Below are 16,491 nucleotides of genomic sequence, written 5' to 3' on the forward strand. Positions count from 1 at the left end.
ATAGAAATTTACGGCAACAATGTCTACACCAGATAAGAAAGCCTCACAGAAGATTGGTTTTCGATTACGTAACCTACTCAAGCTTCCCAAAGCACATAAATGGTGCATATACGAATGGTTCTACTCAAATATAGATAAGTATGTATCATGGCTTACATTGTGGATATCAAACAGTATAAGCTATTTTCTTTTCTGTAGGTCTGTTTTCTTTTTTTTTTCCTAATTTCTTTTTTCTGTTCTTCATTCTACTTTGATCCATTTCTGTTCCTCATAGTTTGCTTTTCCTCTTCCTCCTTTCAGAAGTGGTTATGCGTTTTTGTGAAAACTCAAATGAAAGTATAATCTGTATTATAATTTACAAAGACCCTGGAGTGGAGATACCCTGGAACAAAGCTCCCTTATTTGTAATAAATGAGACATGTTTTTCTCTTTTATTTTTTTTAAGATTTTTATTTATTTATTTTAGAGATAGCACGAGCTGGGAGAGAGGGAGAGGGAGAAGTAGACTCAGAGAAGTAGACTCCCCACTGAGCAGGGAGCCTGATGCCGGGACCCTGGGATCGTGACCTAATGCTCTAGAGTCTTCCAGTTTCTTTTTTTTTTTTTTTAAGATTTTATTTATTTATTTGACGGAGAGATAGCGAGAGCAGGAACACAAGCAGGGGGAGTGGGAGAGGGAGAAGCAGGCTTCCCGCGGAACAGGCGGTCCAACACACAGGGCTCGATCCCAGAACCCTGGGATCATGATCTGAGCTGAAGGCAGACGCCTAATTGACTGAGCTACCCAGGCGCCCCAAGTCTTCCAGTTTTCTAAAACTGATTTAATCTGAAAGAGGACTCCTTGGTGTTGGGACAAAGATACATTGTAGCTAACATTGTTCTTCCTCAGTGGATATGATGACAGTGCTAGGATATACTAGGATATACTCATACATGAGATTTAACAAAAATCAGTGTCTCCTTGAATCTCTAGCACAGATAATATTTCTTGAGTCACTTATACACATTGGTTGTTTCACAGATGCCACTTTTAGTTTTAGCACTTTGAATTTGTGCCTCTTTTGTATATGTTCTGGGTAGAAGTGAAAGAGCATTTGATGATTAGTATAATGTTGAAAATTGGAAAGCATATTTTGAAATTTATGCCTCTGAAGTAACTCATTGTGTCTTAACCATTAAAATACTATTTCTGTTTTACAGACCACTTTTTGAAGGCGATAATGATTTCTGTGTGTGTCTGAAGGAATCCTTTCCTAATTTAAAAACAAGAAAGTTAACAAGAGTAGAATGGGGAAAAATCAGGCGACTTATGGGAAAACCACGGAGGTAAAAATAATATTTTTATTTAAAATAAAATCAGTAAGTTAATTGTGTAATTACCACATTGATTCTTTTTCATCTTCACAAAGACTAGTTCTGAAAGATAACTTTTCAGAATAATTATATGTTAAATATATCCGGTTAACTAGCTTTAATGTAGGTCCTTTTTATACCTATGCGTCTTACAATTAAATGTACAGTTCCATTTTTGTTCAAATTACAGGCTTTGCATATAATTTTCTTACATTATCTATGCCCCACTATGTTCCAAAAAATATTTAAGAATGCACTAGAAAATATAGCTGATCCTTTAGCAACATGGGGGTTAGGGACACCAACCCTGCACAGTCAGAAATCTACATATAACTTTTGACAGCCCCAAAACCTATACTAGTAGTTTACTATTGACTGGCAGCCTTACTGATAACATAAACAGTCAATAACACATATTTTGTATGTCATGTGTATTGTATACTGTGTTCTTACAATAAAGTGAGCTAGAGAATAGAAAATGGTATTGAGAAAATCATAAGGAATGGAAGATGTGTTTACAGTACCATACTGCATTTGTCAAAAAAAAAACATGTATAAGTGGATGTGGGCGGTCACATCCATGTTTTTCAGGAATCAGCTATATTTAATGAAGCTCTCAGGATATCCCTAGATTGTTATTATCTTTTTAAAAGCCGTTTATTACTGCAAAAGCCTTCTTAGAAGTACGTATTTTACTTTATATAAAAACGGGATGAGGGGGTAGGCGAAATGGGTGAAGGGCATCAAAAGTTACAAACTTGCATTTATAAAGTAAGTCTTGGCATGTTGCTGATAGTGTGATGACTATAGTTAATAATACTATATATAGTTCCTGACCGTGGATCTTAAAAGTTCTCATCCCAAGAAAAAAAATGTCGTACCTATATATGGTGTCAGATGTTAACTAGACTTAGTGTGGTGGTCATTTCACAATATATACAAATATTGAATCACACTGTTGTACACCTGAAGGTTACAGAGTGTGTTCTATGTCTATTATACTTCAATAAAATAAAAACACATGCTATCTCAGAAAAACAAAACCCCAGAAAGAAAAATCAAGTGAATCTATCCAATGTGTTGTTTTCTGAAAATTACTTTTCATGTGAAATGACTTTTCCTTTTGCAGTGTTATCTTTCTAACACATTGAAAAACCTTATATTACTTTTGAGTGAAGTTTTGAAATCTGTTAGATTATTCTCATATTATGTCTCTCTGCCTTGTAAAAACATGTACAAAAATTTTTCACTTTAGATGGTGGAAAAATCCAGGAAAGTCATGGAAATATAAAGTGACTTGGGCAAGTAGAAACAGAATTTAGTTTTAATGATTTCTGTAGATGGTGATGAAATGCAAGGAGAACTTTTAATTGAACTGGTAATATTTTATTTCTGTATTAAAAGAGGATGTTGCTGATGTTTTTAATATTTCCCTCATTTATAAGAACACTTGCACACACACACAAATGCACACACACACAAAATGGAATACTACTCAGCCATAAAAAAGAGTGAAATCTTGCCATTTGCAACAATATGGATGGACCTCGAGCATATTATGCTAAGTGAAATAAATCAGACAAAGAAAGACAAATACCATATGATTCACTCATGTATGGAAACTAAAAAAAGAAAAAAGAGAGGCACCTGGGTGGCTCAGTCGGTTGAGTGTCTGCCTTTGACTCAGATGCTGGGGTCCTGGGATCGAGCCCTGCTTCTCCCTCTCCCGCTCCCCCTGCTTGTGTTCTCTCACTCTCTCTCTGTCAAATAGGTAGATAAAATCTTTAAAAGAAAAAAAGACAAAAACCCAAAAAAATTCTTAAATACAGAGAACAAACTGGTGGTTACCAGAGGGGAGGTGGGTGAAATAAGTATAGTGAATTAAGAGGTACAGATTTCTAGTTATAAAAAGAACAAGGCATGGAGATGGAAAAAAAAAGTACAGAATAGGGAATATAGTCAATGATATTATAGTAACATGTGGTGACAGGTGCTGACTACACTTATTGTGGTCAACATTGAATAGTGTATAAAATTGTCAGCTCATTATGTTGTGCACCTGAAACTCATATAACACTGTATGTCATTTTCATGTGAATGAAAAAAATGCAAAAAAATAAATCCAATTAATAAATTGCTAAATGATTTCAATAGATGCTTCACCAAAGATATAAGGATGTCAAAGAAATACTAGAGAAGATATTCAACATATTAGTCAATAGAAAAATGCAAATGAACCCATAGTGTCTAGCATTTACAAGATTAAGCATACCAAGTGTTGGTGAGGCCATGGGGAAACTTGGAATCCTATGTGCTGCTGAGGGGAATTATAAAATGGTGTAACCGCTTTGGAAAACTGATGATTTCTCTCTCTCTTTTTTTTTAAGATTTTATTTATTTGAGAGGGAGAGAATGAGAGATAGCACGAGAGGGAAGAGGGTCAGAGGGAGAAGCAAACTCCCTGCTGAACAGGGAGCCCGATGCGGGACTCAATCCCGGGACTCCAGGATCATGACCTGAGCCGAAGGCAGTCGCTTAACCAACTGAGCCACCCAGGCGCCCCTCTCTTTTTTTTAAGAGAATTTTAGGTTTACAGCAAAATTGAGAGGAAGATAGATTTCCCAGATACTCCCTCCCCCCACAGATACACATGGTTCCCCTTAACAATATCTTGTTAAGACAGTGATACATTGTGGTGAGTCTATATCAACACATCATAATCCCCCAAGTCCATAGTTTACATTAGGGTTTACTCTGTGGGTTTTGAAAAATGTGTAATGACATATATCTATCATGATAATGTCATACACAGTATTTTTACTGCTCTAGTAATCTTTTGCACTCCACTTATTCCTTCCTCTCCCCATGGCCCCAATTCGTGGCAACTGCTGATCTTTTTACCGTCTCCAGAGTTTTGCATTTTCCAGAATGTCATATGTTGGAATCATACCATATGTAGCCTTTTCAGATTGGCTTCTTTCACTTAGTAGTATGCATTTCAGGTTCCCCTGTATCTTTTCATGGTTCGATAGTTCATCCTTTTTAGTGCTGAATAATATTCCATTGTCTGAATATACTACTATTTTTTTTATCCTTTCACTTACTAAGAGACATCTTGGTTGCTTCCAAGTTTTGGCAATTATGAGTAAAACATCTGTAACATGTAAACATCCATGTTAAGGTTTTGATGTGGACATAGGTTTTCACCTCATTTGGGTAGATACCAAGGAGTGTGTTGCTGGATTGTGTGATAAGACTTGTTTAGTTTTATAAGAAAACACCAAACTATCTTCCAAAGTGTCCATGTCATTTTACATTCCCATCGGAATGAACGAGAGTTTCTGTTGTTCCGCATCTTGCCAGCATTTGGTGTTGTCTGTGTTCTAGATTTTGGTCATTCTAATAGATGTTAGTAGTGTCTCGCTTAATTTGCATTTCCCTGATGACATATGATGTGGAGCATCAAAGTGGCTTATTTGTCATCTGTATATCTTCTTTGGTAATATTTGGCTTCTTTGGTTTCTTAAAAGGTTAAACATACACTGATCATATGACCCAGCCATGCTATTGCTAGGTATTTAGTTAAGAGAAATTAAAGCATAGGTTATACAAAAACATTTCTCTACAGAAATGTTCATATCAACTTTGTTGTAATAACCCCAAACTGGAAACAATGCAAACGTCCACCAATAGGTGAATGGATAAACAAATTACAACACATTCAAAGAAAAAGATACTGTTCTCCAGTAAAAAGAATGATCCATTGAGGGACGCCTGGTGGCTCAGTCGGTTAAGCATCTGCCTTCAGCTCAGGTCATGATCCCAGGGTCCTGGGGTTGAGTCCCGCGTTGGGCTCCCTGCTCAGTGGGGAGTCTGCTTCCCCCTCTCCTCCCCACTTGTGCTCTCTCTCGCTATCTCACTATCTCATTCTTAAATACATTATTCAAGAGAAAGAGGAAAAGAGGGAACGGTGAGATGGATGGTCTGATTTCAAGTTTTTTTTTTTAATGTTTATTTGAGAGAGAAAACATGAGCAGGGTAGGAGCAGAGGGAGAGAGAGAAGCAGAGCAGGGAGCCCCACTGAGCAGGGAGCCAGACGTGGGCCTCCATCCTCTGTCACTATCTCTGTCTCTCTCTCTCAAATAAATAAATAAAATCTTAAAAAAAAAAAAGAACCATTGATACATGTAACAACATGGATTAATCTTGGAATAATTATGCTGAGTGAAAGAAGCCTGACAGAAGAATTCATACTAGATGATCTCTTTTATATAAAATTTTAGAAGATAGAAACTATAATGACAGAAAGCAACTTAGTGATTGCTTGAGAAGTGGGGGTATGGAAGTGGGAGGGATGCAAAGGAGGGATAATCAAGTGCCACAAGGAAACTTTGGGTAGTGATTGATGTCTTCAGATGTTCATTATCTTGTCTGTGATGGTGGTTTTGTGGATATGTATTTTGTGGCACGAAAGCTATGTTTAAGTTACTTTGGTTCATTCCAGTATTTGAAAATAGAAGATAGGCCCTGAAGATAAGAGTAAATTCAGTATTTATGCTTTAAGGCAGGAAGTATGATTAAACATTTACACAGTGTTAAGACTCATCTTTAGTTCTATATTGGCGTGCTCACTGGCTCACAGGGAAAATATCATGTTCTTCTAAATAGAATATTATAATTGAACTTTGTCCCAGGAGGAGACCTGGCATCCAGATGCAGTGTTGTCAAAGGATGGTGAACAAATCCTCCTGCTTTGTAGGAAAGGATAATGTAGACTTGCTTATAACCCTTTAAGTCTTGCAAAGTCCTATTTTTAAAAAGATATAATTTACTTTGAAGAGAAACAATTATTATTTCTAAGAACTCATTCTTAAATACATTATTTGAGAGAAAGGAAAAGGGAATGGTGAGATAGATGGTCTAATTTCAAGGTTTTTTTTTTTTAATTTATTTTTTTAAAATGTTTTATTTATTTGAGAGAGAGAGCATGAGCAGGGGGAGGAGCAGAGGGAGAGAGAGAAGCAGACTCCCCACTGAGCGGGGAGCCAGACGTGGGGCTCAATCCCGGGACTCCAGGATCATGACCTGAGCCAAAGGCAGACGCTCAATCGACTGAGCCACCCAGGCGCCCCTGTTTGTTTTGATTTTAAAGATTTATTCACTTGAGAGAGAGTGTGTGAGTGAGCGTGGGATAGGGCAGAGGGAGAGGGAGAGAGAAACTTTAGCAGACTCCTCGCTAAGCTTAAGCGCGACCTGGGCCTTGATCTCACGACCTTGAGATCATGACCTGAGCCGAAACTAAAAGTCAGATGCTCAACCGACTGTGCTACCTAGGGGCCCCGTGATTTCAAGTTTTTGTATAGGACAGTTATCAGTTTATATGATTTTTATAATTTATTCTAGATGTTCTTCTGCATTTTTTGAGGAAGAGAGATCAGCATTAAAACAGAAACGACAGAAAATAAGGCTCTTACAACAAAGGAAAGTTGCAGATGTTTCCCAGTTCAAAGATCTCCCAGATGAAATTCCTTTGCCTCTGGTTATTGGAACCAAAGTTACAGGTAAGTGAACATAAGCTCATTACCATTTTGCTTATAATTTTTCACCAAGATAACTACTAGGTAACCAGTAGACAAATGGCTTTTAAATTTTAAAAGCTTAAACTCTAGTTCTACAGCAATGTCCTACAGAAGTTATTATTTCTTCTTCTGTAGCATCTGGTTTTTAAACTACTTGGGAAAAAGTGTAGTGGTTCAAAGCAATGTCTACTACAACATAAACTAAAGCAAACTGCCACAAAGATGAAATTTAAAATTCACTGGATTAAGCATAGCTAGACATTGTTTAAATTTCTAAAATTTTAAATTGTTCTATCTTTTGCTTTCACATCATTTATTTTCCTTCCTAACGAATCTTAAATGGTTAAGTTAAACAAGTACCATTGTTTTTGTGCTCTTTGGGTTTAGGGTAGTCCATTTCTAATGACTGAATAGTAGGTAGTTTGCTCAGAATTTTATTTTATTTTTTTTATTTTAAAGATTTTATTTATTTGTTTGAGAGAGAGAGAGAATGAGAGATAGACAGCACGAGAGGGAAGAGGGTCAGAGGGAGAAGCAGACTCCCCGCTGAGCAGGGAGTCCGATGCGGGACTCGATCCCGGGACTCCAGGATCATGACCTGAGCCGAAGGCAGTCGCTTAACCAACTGAGCCACCCAGGCGCCCGCTCAGAATTTTATTTTAAGGGTGTAAATTCTGTCAACTTGCAGATGTGAGTCTGTGTGTTCTGTTCAATTATGACATGGAAGGAAAGTACCACCAAAACCTCAAGTTTAAGTTAGTCCTTAATAATTTGGTAAACTAAAATTACAGTTTATATAACAGGAAATAACAAGGTGTTAAGTGAGTAGGTAGATTAGTAACTGTACTGAAAGGGATTAAAAAATGGTTGGATTAAAAAAAATGGTTGGATTTATCAAAGAATATTTTCTGGAGGAAAGGTAACCTTGAGTTACACATTAGTATCACTTTTTCTGGGGGCGCCTGGGTGGCTCAGTCGTTAAGTGTCTGCCTTCGGCTCAGGTCATGATCCCAGGGTCCTGGGATCGAGCCCCGCATCGGGCTCCCTGCTCTGCGGGAAGCCTGCTTCTCCCTCTCCCACTCCCCCTGCTTGTGTTCCCTCTCTCGCTGTGTCTCTCTCTGTCAAATAAATAAAATCTTAAAAAAAAAAATCACTTTTTCTGGTTATAAAAGTGGTACATGTTTCCATTATATTATAAAAAATGGGTAATTAAACGGAAAGGTAGATTAGAGGAGACTGTATCGTGCATATAAAATGCAGGTAGAATAGAGAAGAATTGATTTGGTTATAACTTACCATGATAACTTAACCATGTATAGAAGTTATAGATGATCTCTCTCTCAACAAAATTAGTCTGCAGGTGAGATTGGAGATGAAGTGAGGGGGAGATTGTAGTCTTGAAAAAATACATTAGTTCTAAAACACCATATAAATAAGTGCAGATGTAAAGTCTGCAGTACAACTACAAATCAGAGAAGTGTTGGAATGCATAAAGTGACATAAAAGTTAATTGTTTCAGAATTTTAAGGACTCGCAGTTTTATGGAGGGTCTATAAGTAGGTTGTTCTCGGTACAATGGAGAATAGGTTGGGCAGGATGTATCAGGATATGAGAAAACGGGGCGCCTGGGGGGCTCAGTCGGTTAAGCGTCTGCCTTCGGCTCAGGTCATGATCCTGGAGTCCCGGGATCGAGCCCTGCGTCTGGCTCCCCACTCGGTGGAGAGCCTGCTTCTTCCTCTGCCCCTTACCCGGCTTGCTCTCTCTCTCTCTCTCTCTCTCTCTCTCTCTCAAATAAATAAAATCTTTAAAAAAAAATATGAGAAAAGTTTGGGGCGCCTGGGCGGCTCAGTCAGTTAAGCGTCTGCCTTTGGCTCAGGTCATGCTCTCAGGGTCCTGGGATAGAGCCCCACATTGGGCTCCCTGCTCAGTGGGGAGCCTGCTTCTCCCTCTCCCTCTGCCCCTCCCCCTGCTCATGCACACACACATTCTCTCAAATAAATAAATAAAATCTTTAAAAAAAATGATTTTTACATTTTAATTTTTATTTTAAAGATTTTATTTATTTATTTAGAGAGAGAGCACGAGCAGGGAGGAGAGGGAGAAGCAGGTTCCCTGCGAGCAGGGAGCCCAACTCAGGCCTCGATCCCAGGATCCCGAGATCATGACCTGAGCCGAAGGCAGAAGCTTAACCGACTGAGCCACCCAGGTGCCCTGAGTTTTACATTTTTAAATGGCTGAAAAAAATCCCAGTAATAATATTCTGTGACACATGAAAATTATATGAAATTCAAAGACTTCATTAAGGAGGAAAGATGGTTCATAACTGAAACAGACTAATAAGAGAAAGCAGGGCAGGGCCAAAAAAAATCTGCCAGTAATTTTTTGTTTATCAGAAAAAGTTCAGCATACTGTCCAGCATGCAATACAAAATTACTAAGCCTATGAAGAAACATGAACACCGGTTCTGTAGTCAAAAGAAAAAGCCATCAGTAGAATTAGCTGAGATGGCTTAGATAGTGGAATTAGCAGTGGCTTCAAAATGTTTGTTATAAACTTAATGTAAATGTCATCATAATGAGTGGGGAAATCTCAGATAAAGAGGAATTAGGTCTAACAAATTTAGAAGTAAAAAGTACAGTATCTGAAAAGAAAAAAAAATTTTTTTTTGTAGAGATTTTATTTATTTATTTGACAGAGAGTGAGAGAACAGGAGAGAGTGAGCATGAGCAGCAGAGGGAGAGGGAGAAGCAGGCTCTCTGCTGAGCAAGGAGCCCAGTGCGGGACTCAATCCCAGGACCCTGGGATTATGAACTGAGCTGAAGGCAGACGCTTAACTGACTGAGCCACCCAGGCACCCCAATAATGAACTTTTTATAGAAAATGGCAAATATGTGTAAAATAGAACAATCATGTTGCAAGCTTCTTGAATTTGTTATGAGAGCATACGATGTTGACTATGAGTAGACTGTAGTAAGTAAAGCTTGGGTATTCTGATCTGTAGAGTATTGAGGTTCAAAACCTTCCGGGTGCATCAGAATTACCTGGAGGGCTGGATGAAACAGATTGCCAGACTCCCTTCCACCCTCTGAGTTTCTGATTCAGAAGGTCAGGGGTAGGGCCTAAGAATTTGCATTTTAACAAGATTCCCAGTGATGTTAGGGTGCCTGGGTGGCTCAGTCATTAAGCCTCTACCTTCGTTAAGTGGTTAAGCGCCTGCCTTTGGCTCAGGTTATGATCCCAGGGTCCCTGCTCTGCGAGAAGCCTGCTTCTGCCCCGCCCCCACTCCCCCTGCTTGTGTTCCTGCTGTCACTGTCTCTCTCTTTGTCAAATAAATAAATAAAATCTTAAAAAAAAATAAAAAAGGGGCGCCTGGGTGGCTCAGTCGTTAAGCGTCTGCCTTCGGCTCAGGTCATGATCCCAGGATCCTGGGATCAAGCCCCGCATCGGGCTCCCTGCTAGGCAGGAAGCCTGCTTCCCCTCTCACACTCCCCTTGCTTGTGTTCCCTCTCTCGCTGTCTCTCTGTCAAGTAAATAATTAAAATCTTTAAATAAATAAATAAATAAATAAGATTCCAAGTGATGCTGCTAGGGTGGGGCTATACTTTGAGAACTAGTAGAAGGGCCTACTTTTTTTTTTTTTTTTTGAGAGAGAGAGAGTGGGCGGGGAGGGGCAGAGGGAGAGGGAGAAACAGACTCTTTGCTGAGGGCAGAGCCTGAGGCAGGGCTGGATCTCACAACCCTGAGATGATGACCTGAGCCAAAATCAAGAGTGGGACGCCTAACCGACTGAGCCCACAGGCACACCAGGACCTACTTTTTAAAAAATGCTGAGAGGCGCATACCTAAAAAGTCAACAGAGAAGTTAATTTTGAAATTCTAGCAAATAATTAAATGAAAAGATGATGGGAAATAAAGGACAGGGGAACAGAAACCATGGGATAAATAGAAAATAAACAGCAAGATGGTAGACTCAAGTCTGGTCCTATTTTCATTATATTAAATGTCAATGAACTAAGCACAATACTGAAAAAGTAGAGATTATCAGACTGGATTAAAAAAAAAAGAAATGCCTGGGACACCTGAGTGGCTCAGTCTATTAAGCATCTGCCTTTGGCACAGGTCATGATCCCGGGGTCCTGGGATCCAGTCCTGCATCAGGCTCTCTGTTCAGCGGGAAGTCTGCTTCTCCTTCTCCCTGCCGCTCCCCCACCTTATGCTCTCTCTCTTTCTCTCTCTCTCTCTCTGTTAAATAAATAAATAAATAAAATCTTTTTTAAAAAATGCCTAACAGTATGCTATCTTTAAGAATTATACTTAAAATAGGGCGCCTGGTTGGCTCAGTCGTTAAGCGTCTGCCTTCTGCTCAGGTCATGATTCCAGGGTCCTGGGATCGAGTCCCACATCGGCCTCCCTGCTCGGCGGGAAGCCTGCTTCTCCCTCTCCCACTCCCCCTGCTTGTGTTCCTTCTCTCTCTGTGTCTCTCTCTGTCAAATAAATAAATCTTTAAAAAAAAAAAAAAAAGAATTATACTTAAAATATAAAATCACCGGTAGATTAAAAGCGAAAGGGTGAAAAAGATATGCCATGCAGCTATTGACCATAGAGAGTTGAAGTGGCTGTATTAACATTAGACAAAATAGATTTCAAGACAAGGAGTATTACCAGAGAGAGAGAGGAATATTTGATAATGATAAAAAGGTCAATTCAGCAGAAGAATGCAATAATCCTAATATACAGTCCTTAGTAAGTCCTTCATAACAGAACTTTAAAATACTTAAAGCAAAAACTGAGACAACTAAAGGAAGTCATATACAAATCAACAGTCATAGATTTTAACACCTCTCTACCAGTAACTGAGAAGAGGAAAAAAAAATCAGTACAAATATAGAGAATCTGAAAAACACTGTCAATTATGATGATCCAATTGATATATTTTTTAAAGATTTTATTTATTTGAGGGGGGGGACAGAGGGACCCTGAGATTATGACCCGAGCTGAAGTCAGAAGCTTAACCAACTGAGCCATCCAGGTGCCCAGATCCAACTGGTATTTTTGAATGCTAAGCCCCAAAACTATAGAATACATATTCCTTGCACATGCACATGATTTGTTTGTCGAAATAGACTATCTGATGGCAATGTCAATAAATTTTAAGAGATTGAAATCATACATAGAATGTCTCTGAACACAACAGAATTTAATTAGAAAGCGAAACAATAAGATCCTGAAGACACTCAAATATTTAGGAATTAAATGTTCTACTTGTAAGTAACTCCTAAGTAAAAAGAGAAAGTTCAAGGGAAAATAGCAAATACTTCTAATATAAAAATAATAAAAATATAACATATAAAAATTTGTGGGGTACAGCTAAAGCAGTAGTTACAGGAAAATTTACAGTTTTAAATGCTTATATCAGAAAAAAGTGCTTATATATTTCAAAAAACTGTTTAAATTTGCATTTTAAGAAACCAGAGAATAAACCCACAGCAAACATCATACTCAATAGGGAGACGTTGAGAGCTTTCCCTCGAAGATGAGAAGTAAGACAAGGGTAGGCACTCTCACCAGCATAGTACTGGAAGTCCTAGCCAGAGCAGTTGGGAAAAAAAAGAAGTAAAGGCATCCAAATCAGAAAGGAGGAATTAAAATTGTCTCTGTTTACAAATGAAATGATCCTATATAGAGAAAACCCTAAAGACTCCACCTAAAAACTATTGGAACTAATAAATTCAGTAAAGCTGCAAGGATATAAAATTAATATACAAAAATTGTTGCATTTCTATATGCTAATGTTCAAAATACTTGAAAATAAGAAAACAATCCCATTTATGATGGCATCAAAAACACTAAAATACTTAGGAATAAATTTAACCAAAGAAATGAAAAATCTATACACTGACAACTATAAGACATTGATGAAACAAACTGAAGACACAAATAAATGGAAAGATATATCATGCTCATGGATTGGAATACTCAATATTGTTAAACTGTCCATACTTCCCAAAACCATCTGTAGACTCAGTGCAGTCCCTGTGAAAATTCCAGTGGCGGGTGCCTGGGTGGCTCAGTCAGTTAAGCGTCTGCCTTCAGCGCAGGCCATGATCCTGGGGTCCTGGGATCAAGTCCTGAGTTGGGCTCCCTGCTCAGCGGGAAGTCTGCTTCTCCTTCTGCCTCTGTCGCTCCCCCTGCTTGTGCTCTCTCTCTCTTTCTCTGTCAAATAAATAAATAAAATCTAAAAAAAACCAGTTCTGCCAAGATTGATTTGTTGAGTCCAAATCACAGCAGACATTTTCTTTTTTTTAATAGAAATTGATATGCTTATTCTAATATTTATGTGGAAATGGGAAGGGTAGCCTAACCCAGAAGTGGATCCACACATATGTGCAGTTGACTTTCTAAAGGCATCAGAGCATTTCAGTGGAAAGGAAGGGCATTCCAACAATGCTGGAGCGATTAGATATCCATAAGAACCTTGATGCTTCCTCACACCTCACAAGAAAACTATCTAAGATGGACCAAAGGGCTAAACATAAAAGCTAAAATTATAAAGCTTCTATAAGTAAATATAGGAAAATAGCCTTGTGATTTGTAAGTAGGCAGATATTTCTTGGATCTGACAAAATAACAAAAGAAGATGATTTTTAGGTTTACCTTAAAAACTTTTGCTCATTAAAAGTGACCATTAAAGGGGCACCTGGGTGGCTCAGTTGGTTAAGCGACTGCCTTCAGCTCGGGTCATGATCCTGGAGTCCCGGAATCGAGTCCCACATCGGGCTCCCTGCTCAGCGGGGAGTCTGCTTCTCCCTCTGACCTTCCCCCTCTCATGTGCTCTCTCTCTCTCTCTCTCTCTCTCTCTCTCTCATTCTCTTTCAAATAAATAAATTTTTTTAAAAATCTAAAAAAAAAAGTGACCATTAAGGAAATAAATAGGCCACATATTGGGAATAAATATTTCCAAAATGTATATCTGAAAAAAGACCTGTATCTAGAAAATGTAAAGAACTCTGTAAGTTAGTAATAAAAAGATAGTCTGGTTCAAATAACTAGATAAAACACTTGGGTAGACACTTCCCAAAGGAAGATATATGAATGGCGAATAAGCACATGAGAAAGTACTCAGCGTCATCAGGAAAATGCAAATTAAAAGCACAGTGAAGTAGCACTGCACACACCCCAGAACAGCTAACCCTGAAACAACTCATAACACCAAGTGTTGTCAAGGATGTGGAGCTACCATAATTCCTGGACTCTTTTGGTGGCGTTGTGAAATGGTCTACTACTTTGGAGAAAAGTGTGCCAGTGTTTTACAAAACTAAACTGATGCCTGCCCTATGATCCAGCTCTTCTCCTCCAAAGTATTTCCTTAAGAGAAGTGAAAACAGCTGTCCCAGAAGGATAGCTATGTACTAGAATGTTCATAATTTTAAAGCCAAAACCTGGAATCAACAACAGGAAAATGGATAGACATAATATTTTCTTATGATGGAATACAAATTAGCAATTAAGAGAAACTACTGACATATAGATTAGCTTCAGACAATATGCTGAGCAAAAGCTGAAAGCTATAGAATGCATATCGTTAGGTTTTCATTTCTATGAAGTTGTAGAACGAGCAAAATTAATTCATGGCAGAAAAATATCAGAAAAGTGGTTCTGCTGAAGAGGGGATTGATTGGGAAGGGGGAGCTTTCTGGAATGATAGGAATATTTTGTGACTTGATAAAGATTTGTTTTACATGGATATTTGCCATAATTTATAGAATTATACACTTACATTTAGATTTCACTATATGTAAATTTTACCTAAAAAAAAGTGCTGTAAACAAAATTCCACATTCCTTACTGTGAAAAATTTTTTAGTAAACAAGTACTAGTAGACCAATTCTTCCCCCGAAACACTGACAAAATGAATTTTATTTTATTTTATTATTCTTAAAGATTTTATTTATTTGTTTGACAGAGAGCGAGAGAGGGAACACAAGCAAGGGGAGCGGGAGAGGGAGAAGCAGGCTTCCCACGGAGCAGGGAGCCTGACGCGGGTCTCAATCCCGGGACCCTGAGATCATGACCTGAGCCGAAGGCAGACGCTTAACCATCTGAGCCACCCAGGCACCCCGAGACAAAGAAGTTTAAACCAAAATATTTTTTAAAGTTTTTGAACGAGTTAAGTAGAACTGAATAGAAGTTATCCATTGCTTGAACAGATAGATACTCCTGTAATAATAGGGGAACCTGACTTGCACTTCAGATGTAGGTCTGTGGAAGAGGGGCATAAATTTCATCTGCGGGGCACCTGGGTGGCTCAGTTGGTTAAGCATCTGCTTTAGGCTCAGGTCATGATCTCAGGGTCCTGGGATCGAGCCCCGCATTGGGCTCCCTGCTCAGTGGGGAGTCTGCTTCTCCCTTTCCTCCCTGCTCGTGCTGTCTCTTGCTATCTCTGTCTCTCTCAGATAAATAAATAAAGTCTTAAAAAAAATAAAATAAATATTATCTTCAGATAAAAATTAAAAATGTGGCAATATCTTTTTTCTTGATTTATGAAAGTAATACATACTCAAAAAAAAAAAAAAATCCCCAGAAGTGATACCCTCTTCCCCCAGTTTTATATTTCTCTAAAGTTTGGTGTATTTAGTCCTACAATATATGCCAAAATATAAGCTTGTCCTCCCTCCCAATTTTCCCTTGAGAAAAATATAGTTGCTTTTTATTCAAATTCTTACATTTTTCATTTTACAAGTATTCTCTCAGATTATTTTACATACCCAAGCCTAAGGGCTTTTTGGTGAAGACTCACTGATTTCTAACATAATTTTGTTGTGGTTTGAGAATGTACTTTGTATGATTGCAGTTCTTTTAAAGTTATTGAGACTTAGGGACGCCTGGGTGGCTGAGTTGATTAAATGTCTGCCTTTGGCTCAGGTCATGATCTCAGGGTCCTGGGATCGAGTCCCACATCAGGCTTCCTGCTCAGCGGGGAGCCTGCTTCTCCCTATGCCTGCCACTCCCCCTGCTTGTGCTCTCTCTCTCTGTCTCTGACAAATAAATAAAATCTTTAAAAAAATAAAGTTATTGAGACTTGCTTTATAGCCTAGCAGATGGTCTGTCTTACAGAATGTCCCATATGTGTTTCAGAGGAATGTTTCAATGTTGGGTTGAGTGTTCCATATATGTTAGTTAGACAGGGTTGAGAGTTTTGTTCATATCTTCTACACTGCGCTCTGACGTTCCTTGTTTCTGATGAGATGTACCTATTGTGTTGCTGTTCTTCTATATGTTATTTTTCTCTTGATGCTTTCAATATTTTCTCTCTGTCCTTGGATTTCGGAAATTTCACTATGGTGTTTTAGGTATGATCCTCTTTGTATTTCATTGAGCTCCTTGAACGTTCAAAGCTTCTTGGATTGGTAGGTTAATTTTTAAATCAAATGTGGGAGATTTTTTTACCACTAATTCTTCAAATATTTTTTCTGCTTTCTGTCTTTTGGGACTTTCATTACAAATACGTTGGTAATGTGATATCTTCCCATAGGTGTCTCTCTTCTTTTTCTTCCAGTAT

At 38.4% G+C, this 16,491-nt stretch overlaps 1 protein-coding gene across 6 annotated transcripts in view; it reads left to right on the top strand.

Moving 5' to 3' along the window:
* The window catches only part of LIN9 (lin-9 DREAM MuvB core complex component), a 62,456-nt gene that overhangs the window by 20,494 nt on the left and 25,471 nt on the right, over positions 1-16,491 (top strand). For all 6 annotated transcript variants that reach the window (XM_027611711.2, XM_027611712.2, XM_027611713.2 and 3 more), the window contains 3 exons: positions 5-138; positions 1,201-1,326; positions 6,757-6,914. In XM_027611711.2, the coding sequence (XP_027467512.1) occupies positions 5-138; positions 1,201-1,326; positions 6,757-6,914 (418 nt within the window). The remainder of the gene's footprint in view (positions 1-4; positions 139-1,200; positions 1,327-6,756; positions 6,915-16,491) is intronic.

Source organism: Zalophus californianus, chromosome 10 (assembly GCF_009762305.2).
Source record: "Zalophus californianus isolate mZalCal1 chromosome 10, mZalCal1.pri.v2, whole genome shotgun sequence".
NCBI lineage: Eukaryota > Metazoa > Chordata > Mammalia > Carnivora > Otariidae > Zalophus > Zalophus californianus.